The 19,201-nt window shown below is 39.0% G+C and overlaps 1 protein-coding gene across 2 annotated transcripts in view; it reads left to right on the top strand.

Moving 5' to 3' along the window:
* Positions 1–19,073, top strand: part of LOC139950295 (lysine-specific demethylase 5A-like) — a 36,911-nt gene extending 17,838 nt beyond the window's left edge. For both annotated transcript variants that reach the window (XM_071948918.1, XM_071948923.1), the window contains exons 14-29: positions 775–937; positions 1,506–1,625; positions 2,524–2,718; positions 2,966–3,147; positions 3,437–3,561; positions 4,836–4,986; positions 5,479–5,596; positions 6,168–6,314; positions 6,864–7,072; positions 7,905–8,043; positions 8,602–8,781; positions 9,381–9,527; positions 9,754–11,007; positions 11,588–11,873; positions 12,347–12,520; positions 13,027–19,073. In XM_071948918.1, coding sequence (XP_071805019.1) covers positions 775–937; positions 1,506–1,625; positions 2,524–2,718; positions 2,966–3,147; positions 3,437–3,561; positions 4,836–4,986; positions 5,479–5,596; positions 6,168–6,314; positions 6,864–7,072; positions 7,905–8,043; positions 8,602–8,781; positions 9,381–9,527; positions 9,754–11,007; positions 11,588–11,873; positions 12,347–12,520; positions 13,027–14,219 — 4,783 coding nt within the window. In that variant the 3' untranslated portion in view covers positions 14,220–19,073. The remainder of the gene's footprint in view (positions 1–774; positions 938–1,505; positions 1,626–2,523; positions 2,719–2,965; positions 3,148–3,436; positions 3,562–4,835; positions 4,987–5,478; positions 5,597–6,167; positions 6,315–6,863; positions 7,073–7,904; positions 8,044–8,601; positions 8,782–9,380; positions 9,528–9,753; positions 11,008–11,587; positions 11,874–12,346; positions 12,521–13,026) is intronic.
* Positions 19,074–19,201: the final 128 nt, after the last annotated feature.

Below are 19,201 nucleotides of genomic sequence, written 5' to 3' on the forward strand. Positions count from 1 at the left end.
TGGTTTGATGGTCTTTCCCACAAGGAAACTTGGCAAAGCTCCCACAAGGAGATATAAACAGAAAGCTTGTACAGCCAATCTCTCTCATTGGTTTAACATCTATGATTATAAATTGTGCATATCAGTAAATTGGGATTCAATAACTAGACAACAATACCTAAGGCCGAGTCACGCTGCAGCGATAACGAAAACAATAACGATCACAGCGCAAAGAGAATGCATTCTATTGGTTGAATGAGCGTGTGCGTATTCTGCGTTGAACAATTCAACCAATAGAATGTATTCTCTTTGCGTTGTGATCGTTAATGTTTTCGTTATGGCTGCAGTGTGACTCGGCCTTAAGGTAAGTCATTGTGAACTCAGCAGTTCATTGATCGAACAGTAGTCTGAACAGAATAGTAGACTGTCGCCTCGCGAAAAACCTTTCCAAAGTATTCAACCTATAAAAATGCTGTGGGTTGCTTTGTGGTCAGCACTGCCTTTTTATTATGGCAGACTTTGGAACACTGGGTTGTAGCAAACTTGTTTACTAACAATGGATTTACCTGGTAAGCTAATGCCTTTTAGCATCCGAAAAGTCCTCCATTTGTTCTATGTCTATTGCCCCGGAGCAAATTTTGTTGAGTTAAGTAAGGTTTACTGGAACACCATGTACATGAATCTGTCTAATTAGTGGTGGTTCTGAAAAGAAAACCAAGTGACACGGGAGAGATTCACGCACATGGTGTCACTCAATCTTATTAACTTTACTTTTTCCTTCTTGACCTTAATTAGGGGTGAACCAAAGACGTGGTACGGCGTCCCTGGCAAGTCTGCCGATCAATTTGAGCAAGTGATGAAGGAGCAGGCACCAGAGCTCTTTGATGCCCAGCCTGATCTACTGCAACAGCTTGTCACCATTCTATCACCAACCATCCTCATGAAGAATGATGTTCCGGTGAGTTGAAGGCACTGCAGCCGATTTCTTTAAACGCTAGGATTAATCCTATTTTGAATTAGGATGAGTAACTCGTCCTAACTTATGATGGGTTCAATGCGTTCTAACGTTTATGGATACGGAACTTTTAACAGTACTAAAATTTATCCTAAGTTAGGAAGAGTTTGGTGAAACTGACGGCTGGACACTTTTTGTTATTGTCAAAGACCAGCATTGTCACTTGGTCTATCACAATATATGCATAAAATAACAAACCTGTAAAAATTTGCGCTCAATCGGTCATCAAAGTTGTAAGAGAATGATGTAGGAAAAAACACCCTTGTTGCACAGATTTGTGTGCTTTCAGATGCATAATAAAAGGCTTCAGAAGTCTTTTGTTATAAGAGTGAGGAAATTACCTCTTTGTTAGTTTCAGAAGGAGCTGTTGCTTACAATGTTTTATACTACCAACAGTTATCAATTGCTCATTACCAAGTAAGTTTTTCGTGCTAATAATTTATTTTGAGTAATTACCTAACTCTATAGATTTTATGGCTGTCTCTTAAGTAGTTTTCTTTTTTATTTGTAGCTTGTGAGAACCAACCAGTGTGCAGGTGAATTTGTCGTCACTTTCCCAAGGGCTTATCACGCTGGTTTCAATCAAGGATACAACTTTGCCGAGGCTGTGAATTTCTGCCCGACTGACTGGGTATGTAGTAGAACTTTCTCCCACTTTGTGTCACTCTTTTTTGCCAGAATATTTGTCCACTGCAAAATGTTTTACATTGTATGATGACATTGTTTCTAGAAAATAAACCAAGTCTGTTGGAAGTAGGATTTGAAACTTTGCATGGTGGAGATAAGATATAGAAGAGTTTGCGGTAACACCATGTAATAACAATCTCTAAATGAGTTGGGGTGGTTCTGAAAAGAACCATTGGGTTAACTCGTCTTCTGAAGTCTGTTGGAGTTTTTTTTTATAGATGGTTTTGACTTTGTTTATGGTATCATGCCTCCAGCGATCCCTACTGCATTACAGTTTTGTGCCCCCCATGCCTTGTTTTCTTGTCTGTAATGAAGCATCTGTTATAGTTTCAAGAAAGCAAACATTGGTACGTTGATTTTGTGTGTGTATTTGTATGTATAATGTATTTTAATGTTTTTAAACTTGTACAAATCAAGTAATTTAGCCTACTGTCAGTGAGAATGAATTTTTATTGAAATAAACCATTTTAAATCAAATTAAATAATTCGCTTTCATGTTTCCCTGCATTGTTATCGAACAATGTATTTACCACTTTTATGGTCCAGTAATCCATCCTTTAATACTAAACATTCTTTTTGTCCTCACCACTCTTACTCCTATTGGTTCATAGCCACCAATTGTTTCTGAAATAGAAAATAGAAACTTTGATTGGCTATAATTTTCCCGCTTCTTTCTGGATCTTTCCCTTAATCCCTTTCCCCTCTCTTTTTCTATAAATGGATATGTCTTTGTTTGTACTTGTTTTATGCCTCGGAAGAAGGTCCAGTTTGGATCGAAAACTAAGACCATCTACCCTACTCATTAAATCAAATAATTTTGTATATCTGATCTGTTTGTGCAGCTTCCTAGTGGCCGCTCATGCATCGAGCACTACCGTAGACTGCAACGATTCTGCGTCTTCTCACATGAGGAGTTGGTTTGTAAGATGGCAGCCGATCCGGACAGTCTGGACCTCAATCTGGCTGCCGCAGTCCACAAAGAGATGCTGGTCATGGTTGAGAAAGAGAAGAAATTACGCAAGCAGTTACTGGAGAGGGTAAGTATAGGAGTTCCATGGGGTTTACTTTATGAAACATGGGGGTTCTTTGTTTGTGACAAAAATTGGTTGAAAACTTCAATTTGCAATTTTATGTTTGGGAAACGGTTGATGTAACATTTCCATATGCCCTTTTCAAAACCTCAGCTTCGGCCTGTGCCCAGTAAAGCAACTATATCATCATGTCTAGACATGTTCAGAAGATCAACTCAAATTTATTTTGTGTGTGATTTTTGTGTTAATTCAGGGCACTGCAGAAGCTGAACGTGAAGCATTTGAACTCCTGCCGGATGACGAGCGGCAGTGCGATTCCTGCAAGACGACTTGTTTCCTCTCGGGTGTGACTTGCCCTTGTGCCCCCAACAAGCTGGTCTGCATCCATCATACGGACAAACTCTGCACATGTCATCCGTCTAAGCATTGCCTAAGGTAAGTAGTAGGTCAGGGCCATTTCCTCTAGTACTCTAGTATAGACCACATCAATTAATGACGTTACCACCAAATACGAAGATATGATACAGTTCAGGCTATAGATTAGAGAAAAATGAAGATAAAGAATGGTGAAAAATAACATCAGCCTTGAACTCACAAAACAAGAGCTCGCAATCAAAAAGGGAAATAATTTATTTTATCCTGTACATGGCCATTTATTAAAAACCCTGTTTTACTCGATCAGTAAGATTCATGGAATGTTGTATTTTTAATATATTTGTGTCAGATATCGTTACACACTGGATGAGTTGCCAGCGATGTTACATCGGCTCAAGGTGAGGGCAGAGTCGTTTGATAACTGGGCCAACAAGGTGAAGAACGCTCTGAATGCTACTCAAGACTCTAAACTAGGTAAGATATCTGCAGTAACCACAGCAATTCACTTTTAAATTTTGCTATATTTGACCCTTTGTCATTTACATTTTTATAGTGTGTGTTTTGCGGTCGCAGTGGAGATCTTACCTTTTTTTCCCCAATTTTGTCTCCTTTAATTTACTCTGGGTCCGCCTGACACTTATTTTTTTGTATTTATTCTATATAATATGAATGTTTCTATTGCAATGTTTTACTAAATTTTTGCTATTTTTTTTTATCTGTTGTGTATTTTTAAAACCATATTGCTATTTTTGCTCATGTTTTTTATCCTGCATTTTAATGTTTTTCTTGGCTGTACAGCGCATTGGAGGGTGATTGCCTCTACCATCCGAGTAACATGCCTGTGATATTTTTTCACAGGACTCGGGGGAAAGTACTGAGTATACAGTGCTAACACATATCGGTGTATGGGTAAAAAAACAAAAATTAATGTAGTTCTATTTGAGTTATGAAGCTTCAAAAAAATTTCCGTTCTAGAAGAAATGGACCCTGATATCCAGGACTTAACTGTAGTATTAAAAAGTGTAAGGCCGCCAGGGCTAGTGTCAACCACACCTCAGAATTAGTGCTGGGAGAATAGTGAAATTTTGTTATTCGGATACCGCTGGCCAACTATCCCAAATTAACCGGATACTCGAATAATTTTTTTCGCCACGAGAGGGCGCTATTTAAAAAAATATATATAAAAAAATATTTTTTTGCCAATAGAGGGCGCTGTTCGTTTGTGAATGAGATCTTATGGGCGGATTGATATTAGTTTTAGACAGTGACTCGGTTCATTCATAAAAATGACCGGATCTAATTTAAAGATGGCGATTTGCTTTTTCTTTTGATCGTAATTGACTCTACGTGAAGGAAAATCTTTGGACAAATTACGTCAGAAATGTCATTGTTTTAACTCTTCACGGAGGTGAGCGTAGTTAAATACTTAATTTATACTGTTTTATGCTGTCTTAACAGAAGTTTCATAAGGATTCAGACGAAACATTTATATCCGTTGTCGCCCGACGTCCGCGGATATTCGGATAGTTAAAGAATATCCGGTTACTCGGTTGTTATTACAGAATTATCCGGTTTGTACAGAGGTATTTGCGCCCTATGCGGATATCCGGTTAAGAAAAAAAAGGCATTCGTGGTTATGGATAGGAAAACCTATTCGCCATTAACCGGATATTCGAATAATTCGCCCAGGCCTACTCGGAATGCCTTATTGATCTGGATTGAGCTTTACTCGTTTTGATTTCCCCCAGATGTGACCCAGCTAAAAGAGATGATCGTTGAAGCCGATGAGAAACGTTTTCCTGACAATGAACTTCTGCAGCAGTTGGTATCTGCAGTCACCGAGGCGGAGCGCTGTGCCAATGTAGCCACTCAGCTCGTCAGCAAGAAGCATAGGACAAGGTATGTCATATTCATGAACAGAGTCATTAGGTTTGTCCATTCAAAGTTCAGTAAAGTGTAAATTGCACCAACTCCACTAATGGATTTGCAAGTCTGCATTAATTTTATTATTATTTATGCATGATGCCATGGAAATCTAGCCTAACCAAACTGCCCATTGCGGCTGCAAACAGCTGCAATGCTTGACCCACTTCCATTCCACATAAAGGTTAACGTAAAGGTCATGTCTAGATATAAACTTTTCCAAAGTAGTATGTTAACATAGTATCCCAGTAAACACATGAAATTCATTTTTCTGTTTCATGTTATATTTGTTGAAATTCTTACTGAAAAAATGTGATTCAAGAAATCAACAGTATTATCAATGTCTGAGCGTTTTGTGATGATTATAAATAAATGAATGGTCTTGAAAGTTTGATGGAATATAAACTTGTAAGTGATTTAAGTTATAAAATGTTTACACTAATGCAGTGATATTATTAACTTATTCAGGCAACGGCAGCAAGGAGACTCCAAGTATGCGAATCGTTTGACCCTAGAAGAGCTGAAAGACTTCATGGTGCAAGTTCAGGGCTTGCCGTGTGAAATCAGAGAAGTGGAATTAGTACAGGTAATTATTTCTATTTGGAAAAGAAAAATGGGGTTGGAACGACATTACTTCTGTTGAAAAAAGATTATGTTTGTACCATGTGTAAGGTTAGCTATTTGTTTGGTACTGCTTCTTTGTGTGAAATATTCTTTTCAGAATAAGACCAGAAACATTGTGGAATGGCTCACTGACCTCAGTGCTGAGAATAATAGACACAATCATGGCAGGCATTGATTATATTTTACACAATAATCAAAGGTAATTAGTGAATTTGACCTTTGATTCCAGTATTTTGTTCCTGTCAGTACAGGCCAAAGAAGTTATTTTCTTAAATTTTGTATTTGAATTCGAGACCTCAGCTGAGGTCTCTAATTCAAGGCATCTGAAAGCACACCACTTGTGCAGCAAGAGTGTGTTCCCGTCCATTATTCTCTCGCTTCTTCGACGACCGATTAAGTTCAAATTTTCAATTTTTTTAAATGTTGTTGTGCTTATGTTGAGATACAGCAAGTAAGAATAATGGTCTTTGACAATTACCAAACATGTCCAGTATCTTTCCATTTTTTTATCTGTTGTTTATTTTTTGTTGAAGGATCTGCTGGTGAAAGTTGAAGGGTTCCAGGCCGAGGCTCAAGATGCTCTCTGTGATGCAATCCCTGATTCAGACAAACTCAAGAGACTCCTGGAAGCTGGTAAAGGGATTGATATTGAACTACCTGAGATCCCCAAACTCAAACAGGTCAGTAGAGGCTCATCAATGTGGCTTTAGCATACTCTGTTTCTCTCTGAATGAAAGTATAAGTGAACGGTAAACCTGGAACTCTTGTAGCTTTTCTTGTTTTTAGGGCTATTGGAAACCACATTTTAGGCTATTAATCTTGTGTTTTACACTTACACTGATGTGTGTTTAGGCTATTAAGGCTACTCATTGTATCTATTCCTATATGGCTGTTTAAATGTTTAATAGTTAACTTTATTAGCTGTATTGCACAAAACACCAACATATGTCGAGTACCAGTACAAAATGGAAAACCGGGGTGAACCCCTCCTCTTTTAGATAAATGCACTGTTTTTTTTTCTTCATGTTAACGTGCATTACACAGCAAGGACATCCCAACCAAAGGACATCCATCCAAAGGACACAGCAATAATGGTTAATTGCTTTGCTGATGTGTCGCGACCAGAACTCAAAACATGAACCCATACTCTGCTGAACAGAAACACCACGTTACACTACGATAATAATTATATAACATTAATATACTAACTGTTCATGATTGGCCCACAGGAGTTATCGCAGGCCCATTGGCTAGACGAGGTGCGGGCCACTCTGCAGATCCCAACCAACGTCACTCTGGACACCCTTCGCAAGCTCATCGATTCCGGTGTTAGTCTGGTACCTCATCCAGCTGTAGAGAAAGCAATGGCAGAACTACAGGAGCTACTCACAGTCAGCGAACGGTGGGAAGAGAAGGCCAAGATATGCCTCCAGGCCAAGTAAGGATCTTCTCAACCGTGTGATACCATGATTTAATTTTAATCTGGATGTTGAATTTGAAGGGTGTCTGAGAGTTGTCTTTGTTTTTATTATTTTTCCTTTCATGGGAACTCTTAAAGCAAAAACACCCATGTGTGAAACTGTGGTAGCGCTCTGTATTTCAAGATAAAAAAAGGGAGACATTAGAAGATGGCCATCTGAAATTTTAAACTTAAAATGTGAAATACTACCAAAATAAAGATGTCATTGAAAACATTAAAAACTTGAAAACAAAAGGTATGCCAAAATTTATGGTTTTTGACAAAAATTTCTCTTTGTCAGCAATTCTATTATTTTTACTTAAGTCTGAGGTCTGATTTTGCTGCCTTTGGAAAAATAAGAAAAAACTGTCATTAAATAGCCTGAAAAGTCTACCAAGGCCCAGGCCTGTATGCTTCATTTTTGAAAGGGCAAGGGCACCAAGGCATTGGCAATCTATGAGGAAATTGTAAATTTCTACTGGAGCTTTTCAAGGTCACCAAGGCAATGGCAAAGGGCAAGGGAGGCAATCGCCTCCGTTGCCTCCGTGAAGTATCAGGCCTGAAGGCCTACACCATGTAAACAAGTAGGTCAGCCCTTGTGTTCAAAAATGTGTTCCTACTTTTTTTTCCAAGGGACCAAATATCATGCCTTGTGAAAACTATTGGAGATATTTTGCAAAGGGTTTATTAAAAGAAATCAGATCATAAAATGTTTGTGACATAATGTTTTTTACTGAACTACATTTTGCCATAAATGCTGCTCGTAAAACCATTCTGTAGCTTCATCCTAATTCATCACTGTTGTTTTCAGACCACGTCATGCTATGGCAACCTTGGATACCATTGTCAACGAAGCCAGGAACATACCGGCCTTCCTCCCGAATACAGCAGCCCTTAACGAGGCCCTCAAGAGGGCCAAGGACTGGACCAGGAAGATGGAAGAGATACAGGTAAGCTGGTTGCGTACAAGAGGCTTGCATTTCATGTATGCTCAATTAAAGGCAGTATGTTGCTCAATTAAAGGCAGTGGACACTATTAGTAATTATTCAAAATAATTATTAGCATAAAACCTTACTTGGTAACGAGTAATGGGGAGCTGTTGATAGTATAAAACATTGTGAGAAACGGCTCCCTATAAAGTAATGTAGTTTTCCACGAATTTGATTTTGAGACCTTAGAATTAGATTTTGAGGTCTCGAAATCAAGCATCTAAAAGCACACAACTTTGTGTGACAAGGGTGTTTTTTCTTTCATTATTGTCTCGCAACTTTGACGACCAATTGAGTTAAAATCTTCACAGGTTTGTTATTTTATGCATATGTTGAGATACACCAAGTGAGAGGACTGGTCTTTGACAATTAGCAATAATGTCCAGTACTCTTCCTGAGTATACAGTGCTATGACACATTGGTGTATCACATTGGTGAATGGGTAAAAAAAATTAAAAACTATATTCTTTATGCCTGATGCAAATTAAACATCTATTACATTTTTAATTCCCTTGAAGAACGGTGAGCACTTTCCCTACCTGGATGTACTGGAGAGCATGGTGATGAGCGGGCGCCCAGTACCAGTGCGTCTGGAGCAGCTACCCCAGGTGGAGTCTCAGGTGTCTGCCGCCCGGGCCTGGAGGGAAAGGACAGCTCGGACGTTCCTCAAGAAGAACTCGCCATATTCTCTAGTGGAGGTAGGAGACATGACTTAATATTCCATGGATTCAACATGAACAAAAATATGTTGTGGCACAAGTTCATAGACATGGTATTCTTCCTACTTTCATCGGATTTCCCTTTATTTTGTCCATGGAATAATCAAAAAAATGTTGATCACATACCCTGAAAATTATGTTAAAACCTACACCATGTGTACATGTACATCAGGCTTTGTCCTTGGTCAAAATCTTGCTACTTTTCATAAATATTATACCTGTTAAACAGTGGTAAAAGAAGGCAAAAGGAGGTTAGAAGGCAGAGTGGTTTCCGCTTCGAGACCAATCCAATCCAGAGACGGCTGCCGATAACCAGCTAACCTTACATATGCAAAAAATCGTCAACCAATTGGCAAGGCAATCGTAGAAGAAAGACACACAAAAGAAAACAAAACAAAAACATGGTAACACAACATATGGTACCTATAGCTTTATGTCCCATCTGAAGGACGCAGAAATATTGGTTAAGTATCTTGCTTAAGGACGCAAGTATCACGACCAGTACTCAAACCCAAACTCTCTTATCGTGCTCGGCCACGACACGTCATTTAAGATTGTTTTTTTAATTTTCCCTTTAGGTCCTTTCATCAAGAAGGGATATTGGTATCTACCAGTCCAGCAAAGCACGCAGAAAGAAGCAGAAAGATCTAGAGAGACTACGTGAGATAGAAAAGGAATATGCAGTTGATGTCGACCCAAATGAGACCAGAGATCCTGCAGTATTTGTGAGTGCATTTTCTCTATTGAATCTAAGATATATTTTGTTTCTGGAAATATCAGTGATGACTTTTACAAAATCAGAGAAGGCTGAATGATCAACAGATTTGGTTATACTAATTTTGATTATGTTATAATAATGGAGTAGTGATATGAGTAAATAATATACTTACTTTAAAAGAGGCTTTTAAAGGCGAATATTGATTTTTACTAAAAAATGTTGTTAAAATTCAGGTGGCAGCATACAAAGATAACGAGGCAAGGGAGATTGACTTGATGCGTCTTCTGAGAGACAAGAACCGCCGGAAGCAGCAAATGGAGGAGGAAGGAGCGGAGCAGGGCAAATACTGCGTCTGCCGCAAAGGCGTCGGCGGCTTCATGCTCCAGTGTGAACTCTGCAAGGATTGGTTCCACAGCACCTGCGTGCCCCTGCCCAAGCCAAGTGCAAGCAAGAGCAAGTTCCTTGCAGCGGTGGGTGGCAGTGCATCCTCGGCGACCGTGCAGCAACAGCAACAGCCGCAGGTGCGTGACATGAAGTTCCTGTGCCCGATGTGTTTGCGATCGCGCCGCCCTCGCTTGGAGACCATCTTGTCGCTGCTGGTGTCCCTTCAGAAACTACCCGTACGGCTACCCGAGGGAGAGGCTCTGCAGTGCTTAACGGAGCGTGGTATGAGCTGGCAGGATCGTGCTCGTCAGGCCCTAGCCACAGAGGAATTAGCTTCTGCATTAGCCAAACTCTCTGTGCTGAGTCAACGCATCGTAGAGCAAGCTGCTAAGGAAAAAGAAGAGCAGATCACCACGGCAGAGCTCAAGAAACCTACCCCCAATCTAGATCAGCAAGAGCATATGCATGGCATCCTGCAGGGTACACTAGATAGCAATGTGTCGCAGGTGACTGATCAACGTGACGTCCATTCATCCTCCATCCTTCATGGTATGCCACCTGTTGCTACCCAGAACCTCCACCCAGCGGTAGAGAACGACACATTTAACCCCGCTGACAACACCACTCCCTATGCCATGGACACTGAAGGACATGAGGGTTTAAACACGGTCTCCCCACAAGTGGTAGGTCTTGAGGAGACGATTCTAGACTCGTCAATCGAGCAAGAAGACACCTACCCTCCCCCTGATATCTCGGACTCTGACATCCCCTCCAGCGATCCGGTAGGGGACTCTGAGCATGCGTACAGTGCCCCCTCTAATTCGGAGCATGCTTACAGTGCAGTCCCAAAAACTGATCAGCAACCACCACCACCACCAGCACCGGCTCCGCAACGTAAACACGCACGGAAATCCCCCCATGTTCCGAGACCCTTGGAGTCGCCAGTACTGGAGCTATCGGCCATGGTGAAGGCTCAGCTAGAAGATCTTATGATGGAGGGTGACTTGTTGGAGGTTTCTCTTGATGAGACACAGCACATATGGCGCATCCTACAGGCGTGTCAACCAGTACGCGAGGAACGCTTCATGGAACACTTTGTACAGGTAGATATTTGGTTTGGGTGGCATTTAAATTTGTAAAAGAAATGTGAAATTGTCAATATCATAGGTGCTATGCTTTTAAAGGGAAGGTGTATGTTTGGGTATACGTTTGGTAATCATTCGTAACATCTTTTTTTATTATAAAGCATTGTGAGAAACTTTTCACTTCAAAGTAATGTGGTTATGTAAAGAGATAAAAGTTGTTATGCCCCAAAATTTGAATCTGAGAAGAGTAACGGACAGTCAAGTTTCTCAGGTTTCTTCCTGCATGGGAGAATTATTCTTCCTGTAGATTTTGCGCAATATCTCAAAATTGCTAACACCTTTTGAAATGAAATGTTCACAGGTTAATTTTAACATATACATCTGCATTTATTTGGATGAAGGCATTGGAAAGGTTCCAAAAATCAACGGTATACTAAAAGATATTTTATTGGATTATTTGTTTTTTACTGAATCAAAGGTCAGTGAGTTCATTTAAACCTTGAAGATAGTAAACAAAAAAATCATTTTGGTCATTTGAAAAAGATTGCACAGTAAGGAACGGGGATCTAAAACAAATAGTTTTGTTTTTCATTTCTAGCAATTAAAGGAGGAAACAATCACTGAGAAGATTCTGGCGAGGCCCAAACCACTGGACAAGGAGAAGAAGAAACTGAAACGCAAACGGGAGAACGAGGGCGTGGAGGAGGGCGCTTTCCGCCCAAGCATGCTTGACGAGGCCCACAGGTTGGAGAAGAGAATGAAGAAGAAGAAGAACAAGGAAAAAGACCGGATCGTCAAGAAGGAGGTTGTCGACAAGATCAAGAAGGAAGGCAAGGAGAACAAGATGAAGGAAGAGCATATTAAGAAGCCGAAGAAGAAGAAGGGTAAGGAACTGTTTTATGAAATTAGTTTTAAGTCCTACACCTACACCATGTTCTGTATTTGAACGTGTCATTGCATTGTGTACCTTGACTTGAGACTTGACTAATATCTGCGTCAATCATGCGAGCCCTCAAATTCAACAAACTGTCTTCGAGAAAATGTAGTTACTAGTGCGCCTTCTTTTGTTGACCCTAGGAGAAAAGCATCGCCATTGGAATAGATTAAACTCTACTTGCTGCATTTCAAAGCCGATAAAGACAAATGATTATGGGCTTGAGGCAGTGAGAGAACTTCAAAGGCTTGATTCCCTGTTTTGGTTCAAAGTTAGCAAAATTAAGAAAACATTTGGTGGCTTGTTTCTCAAAACTTTACTCCATGAAATTCAACACTTTCCAAAAAATATTCCTCTGATGGAAATATGTTATTAAATGTTTTCCCCCCGGTGGTTTTTCCTCTCTCTTTTTTTTCGATGTAGTGAAAGAGGAAGACAAGTTGAACAAACCAGAGTCGGGCGAGATGTTTGTCAACGTAGACGGTGACGAAGATGACGAACAGTGCTCAGCCAAACACTGCCTGCAACCCACTGGAGATGACATCAGCTGGGTGCAATGTGACAAGTGCCAGAAGTGGTACCATCTCCTCTGCATTGGTAAGTGTACAAGACGCAGGTTTATGAAGTAAAGGTTGAGGGTTTGTCAGAGCTCCTTACAATTGTTACAATGTTGGATACACCACACTCACTGGGGTAGAGATACCAGAAGGAAGTTCTGGGGCCGATTTCATAAAGCTGGATGGAAGGATGGAAGGGGGGCGGGTAGAAGGAACACAATTCTAGTGGCGCTTCATACATGATTTTTTTTTTCTGACTTTGTTAAAGCATGGTTTTTTTGTGCCATAGACTGCGTCATTTTTTAGAAAATAACATCGTCGGATCGTAAGGGGGGAATTGAAGCATTCCCAGCGTTAACTGGTCTTGTTAGAGTTATAAGATATTTTAGGTTGAAAATATTTTTTTATGATGAAATTTATGTGAAGTACATAGTTGTTTGAATGAGGTAATCTTTTGACAATTGTAGTTGGAGCTAAATTTCCAGACGGCTTTATTCATTAACAAATGATGCCATTCTGAACAATCCACATTTTTCTTTGAACTAGGCATGACCCAAGAACCAGGTGACGATGAGGAGTTCATCTGCCGTCCCTGCATCAAAAGACAGCGTCAGTCTGCTGCAGCCAAGGCTCGTCATGCAGCCCAGAGAGCTGAAGTGCGGAGGAGCAGTGGTGCCGCATCGCCTACCCCACCGACGACACCACATGATATCCAAATTAAGACGGAACCCAATGACATGATCTTTGAGCAGTCTCCACTACCATTAGAAGACGAGGTACCAGATATGAATCTTCAAAGTATGGACAATTTGAATCCAGTTGAGAACGAGAGTCAGAAGGTTAATTTTGACGAGTCATGTCCCCCAAATGAACCGACTCCTTCTACCAAAGAGCAGCCAGAAATTACAACGATGGAAACGGATCTTAGTATGGATTTAACTCGGGAAGCCACTCCGACCTCGACTATTGCAGCGAGTGACCGAGGTGTACCAGCTGCCGAGCAATCGGTGGAAAGTGAAGTCGTACGGGAGGCAGTGGCTCCGATGGACACGTCTGAAGAAATAATCTCTGTTGTGTCGACCCCTGTGGCTAATTCTCCAGAACCAGCCCAGGAAGAAGCTATGGATATACAGGAGCCTGAGGTGAAGTCACTTATAGACAGAACTTTAGAAGCTAAGACATCAGAACTAACACCACTGGAGCATAACAGTGAACCAACGCCATTGGAGCACAACAGTGAAACACTTGTTGAGAAATCGCCGACACCACCACAAGCATTATCTCCTGAACTGGAAACATTACAAGAAAAACCCATTACGACCTCACCAGAGCCTATGGAATCCCAGTTGGAGCCCACTCCCCCAGTTCCCTCACCACCCGTAGAACCCAGTACATCATTAGCAGAGCCCAGTGTTACCCATGCAGAACCCACTCTACCCGTACCTTCAGACACGTCAGCACCTACTGGTACTTTGGAGGAACGTAGTCTTACTGTGCAGGAACCTAGTGTTACTCATGAAGAACCCTGTGTTACTCATGAAGAACCCTGTGTTACTCATGAAGAACCCTGTGTTACTCATGAAGAACCCTGTGTTACCCGGGAGGAACCAGGTGTTACCCAGGAGGTGCCCAATTGTACCCAAGCATTGTCAGACAACTCTGAAGGTACCCCTGCTGTAGAAGACACCACTACAAAAGAAACTGTTGAAGGTGATGCAAGTGAATTGGCCGTTTCATGATTGCACCAATTACAGTGCTGGGATTAATTTTGAAAATAAAAAAAACCCTAAGAAGTTAGTAGATAGCGCAGCTCAGATCTCTGCTCTGTTTTTTTCCAAGGAGTATGTAACAATTATCATGCTGCAGTCACCTGTGTCTAGTACCCTGTACACTATACATAATATTGAATACAGATTTTCGTTACTCATAGAGGGGGGCCAGACTGATGACCTTCCTGCCTCACTTTCATTTACATTGATTTACGCTGGCGTGATAGGAACAGTGTACAAACGTGATGTTGTTCTATGGCTCCAGGTTTCTTGTTAAAGCCATTGTACACTTTCGGTAAACAGTATTGTCCAAGTCCCACACTTCGTGTATCACAACCTATATATAAAATAACAAACCTGTGAAAATTTAGGCTCAAACGGTCATCGGAGTCTGGAGAAAATAATGGGAAAACCCACTCTTGTTTCCGCGTGTTTCGTCGTGTCATGACATGTGTTTAAAATAAATCCGTAATTCTCGCTAACGAGAATTTATATTGTTTTAATGTTTTCTCAAAAAGTAAAGTACCGAAAGTGTAATGGCTTTAAGCACTCTCACTGTTCATTTAAGTTACTTGTACAGTACAAGAGTTGTATAAAAAAAATGTAGCTAACCTTACCACCCTAGAAAGCATTGGGAAAGGTGAACATTAAGAACTCAATATAAGGCCAATGTTGCTAAAAATAATAAGCTTCACTTTTCTCTCTACAAGCAAAAACTTTGGTCTTGATCAAACTAATCAAAAATGCGTATCTTAAGAGTTTAAACACTCCTTGGGATATTTTCACTTTTCAATGTAATCTTTGCATTCTTTTATTCTGTTGATCAGCAGTTAAAACATGGGAGTTGCATTTCTAAGCACAAGTGCATGACATCAAAATTGTGTTAAATGATAAAGAGTGGAAGGTAATTTCCCACTTTATTTTGCGACACTGATGCAGCACTTAGTGCCCTACTTTTGTACCTGTCTGTTACCGTTATAAGTCCATTATTCCTTAGTTTCCATGAAGACTGATGGAAAAGGTTTACCACCGAAACTGCTTTAGGAAAGATAACAGAAAATGACAAGATAGCACTTATTTAGGCATCTGAATCTGAATCCGAATCCTAATTAAAAAGTTGGCAAATCATCCTAGTTAAATTCCAACACCAACTTTTGTAAAGAAGAAAACAAAGAAATTTACGTTTTTAGGTGGAGGAAGAGAGAAAACGGGGAAATTGGAAACACTTTGAAAAAAAGTAAATTGTTTTGCTGCTGCATCTTCACAAACAAAGAATAAAACAAATGAACATTGAAAAAAAAAAAATGAAAAAAAAAAAAATCTAAAACTTTGGACAAATCCCCCAAAGCATCTCAAACTTGAGTAATACATGTACATTATTATGTAGTGCAATGTGGTATCCGAAACGTCAAAATAAAGTTGCAATAATTTGTCCCAAACTTTTTTCAATCTTATACTTTAAAGAGAAACTATGACATAATGTTGTGAACTTTTACCAATATTTTGCCATTACTGGAAGTCCCACTTGTTTGACGATCACTTGTAACTTTTCGTGAAGGTTCTCTTTAACTTCTTTATTTATTAATGATTCTTTGTATTTTCTTTGTTTTATTTTTCGGTTTTGACTTTTTTCCTTTTATAGTTTAAAAGCTTACTTTGTTTCTTTGCAGAAGACTCTACCTCAAGAAGAAAAAGTTATATGGGCAAAATATGACAAAATGTCATGACCATGTGTACATTGTTTTACATTGTTCTGGATAATTTGACTGACTAAAAAGTGTTTTGGTCAAAAAAAGTCCTCCCCCCCCATCCCTCTTTTTTCTCTTTTTTTTGCAGAAATCAGTCATCACTTGGTGAGAAGACACTAATTTAAATTGCATAACTATAAACGCACTTTTCAGTTGAGTGAAGGTCAAGTTCTTAAAGATCTCTCACATTTTATGGAAAAGAAATGTGTAAGTCTAATCAAAGGTTTTTTTTCATAACATGTGTCAAACAGAAGATAATTCTTTACATGCATTGTCCATGATTATAACAAAGCTACTGGATAAATAACAATTACAAAATTAATTTGGAATAGTCTTAGTTCAATCATGTACATGTTGTTAACCTTAATTTCAATGCTTTTAAAAACATAGAAATCACTGCAGTGGCTGTTTTTGCAGTCTCTATTAGTCTTGCATCTTATCTTATAGAAAACATCTCAAAGACTTGCTTCATTTAGAACATAATATTTATAAAAGCTTGAATAGTTAACACATACAAATGAGTTTAAAAAGTCTTCAAAAGTACTACTATGTACATTGTATATTGGTCATATCCTCTCACTGAAAAGAAGTGATGTGTTTTGGGACTTGTAAAAGTTTTTTTCATTTTTTCAATTCGCGGTGCCAGTTATGTACATACATTTAAAACCATTTTGCAAGAGAATGAAACGTGAATCGAGTCACAACCTTACTCCATGAAGCTTCTTTGTTGTGTGTACATAAACAATTTTTGAGTTGCACTAATCCAGGTGAAAAAGGGTAGCAAATTGTCATTAGCGATTTTGTTAATATTAATTAAAGCTTCACTTGGTGACAATATCTCTTATATCTCTTAGTATAAATCATTAATAGTTAATATGGATTATTTGTTTCAAATTCTGTAAAAGTTTTTTTTGTCACATTCAATTGTACGAGATTGGTATGCAAAATTAGTTAACCTCCCTTCCCCCAAATTAAAATGATAAATAAATAAACAACATAAAGAGTAAGAATTAGGTCTTAAACATATATAGGTCAAATTGTGACATGGAATGTTCCAAGCAAAGACAACATTTACTGATTAATAATATTTGCTAAGCAAAAATGTGTGTGAGAACCAGTCACTACTGTACTATCATTGTACAGTTCATGTTAACAATTTGGCTAGTTCCTGCTAACCAGAATGTTTCTGTGCTTTGCAAATTTGTGTGCTGTACATGTAGATGCTTGGTGAGAATTTGACCAGGCTTGACTAAAAAAAGATTGTTAGGTAACGAAGACGAGTTCAACGTGACCCAGTTTCAAAAGAGAGTTGCAAGCACACTAGTTTGCCAAGCGAGCACACCAGGGTTTGCCCCTTATTTTTTCAGCGACAAGCCAGCAGGAGCATGTTAGCTTGTCATTGAACTCATCTGCCAGCTATTTCAAAAGTCCATATTTCACTTCAAATAATGGATACTTTTTAACACTGGATTGACTAACCGGATCACTGGGTGAGAATTATTGGCTGGTCTGGCGGTGTTCTGACTAGCATTTGGTCACCAGATCACTGTTCAATGAGAAAAGCTACGAGCCAAAAGGTTATAATTTATGTGATAGTCTTAAAAAATGTCACAGATGTTTACCAATTACAGACTGGACACTTGCATTTCTTGTCGAGTAAAAATGAAATAGTTGTTATTTCCACTGTATCTATCACTATGTCAAATATTAAAGTTTTCTCAAAAAGTAAAAAATGCATCCATACACAGTGTTCCATTTCATCTGTAAAACACTGTGGGTTTTCTTTGGTCCCAACAATTGCTTTGATGTAAAAGTTGAAATGTATCCTGGAAAGTTGTATGTAAATTGAGTAAAGTTACCAAAGGAAGCTTGAATGAACTCGGTGAAGTTAAAAAAGCAAACGACACTGAAGTGGTCATTCATATAGCTGTTTAAAAGGATTTTGGTTTTTTTTGTAACACAAAACACATTGTCCAAATATTTACATTAAACTTACACCATTTGAAGATGGTAGTAGAAAGCTTACTTTAAGGTATTACTTGCTGTAAAATGCGTTTTACATGCTGAAATATTTTTCATCTAACTGAGATGAAAATTATTTTTGTGTCCTAATTTTATTCATTTCTTCAAAACTACAGCACCTCAGCAAGTAGTATTTTAAGGGAAGCTTTCTATCATCATTAGCTTCAAACCGTGTAAGTTTAAAGTAAATCTGTTGACAAAGTGTTTTTTGTCCTATAAAAACTACCCAGACCCTAAACAGCATAAAATAATTGCTATCCGTCAAAATTCTATTAGGATTTGATTACAGATGTATTGAGAGGTTATACCTCGATCCCACTGTGGCACATTTTTTTGCCTATCAGTGATGATTAAAGCTTTGCACAGTGTAAATAATCAAACATTTCTCTAGTTTAAGCAGGTTCCTCCAAATCTCTTTGGAGAAGTGTTGGCTCGGAGAAAAAATGTTGGTACAGTCTTGACGCTTCAAACAGTGTAGTGTTCTCTGCTTGTTTCCTCCTTAAAACAAGCAGATTACACTGATCGAAGCGTCAAGACTGTAAGCGTCTTTTCAGAGACAACACTGCAACACTGCTCCCATGAGAAGTTTACCCATTGTTGTACCCAAGTCCATCAAATTGTTATACCAGACAGCTCAAAAAAATCAGTCCCATGTCGGATAGTTGCATTGTACACAATGTATGACAACAAAACTAGGGTGCTCACTGCACTAGTATTCCCCATTATTGCATTTAACCTCTCATTTATTAAGTAGAACTCATTTGCATGAATAAACATGTGACACAGATTTATTCACTTGGGAGTTATAAGTGGCAATCTGTCAATCTCTTTGAGAAAAACACATTCTGCTCAAAAGAATTTTTTTGTGTGATATAATTTTTGGCAAAAACATCACAAGAGCTTGTGAGTTATTTTGTCTTTACTAGTATAAAGTAAGATTTACGTAAGATATTTGGCAAAGGTAGCAGATGAAAAAAGATGGCCACATTGTCATCATTCTACACCACAGTAATGTTGATTAAAACCGCATTTGAAAGTGCAGTATAAAAATATATTATTGACTGATTGTGTTTTGTGTTTTTGTGTGCCTTGTCTCCCATGGATCTAGCTACCTCTACTGATGTTGGTTGTGTTGTTGTCATTATAAACTGGGCATCAATTCTTAAATGGACTTAGCACAAT

Source organism: Asterias amurensis, chromosome 2 (genome assembly GCF_032118995.1).
Source record: "Asterias amurensis chromosome 2, ASM3211899v1".
NCBI classification, from domain to species: Eukaryota; Metazoa; Echinodermata; class Asteroidea; order Forcipulatida; family Asteriidae; genus Asterias; species Asterias amurensis.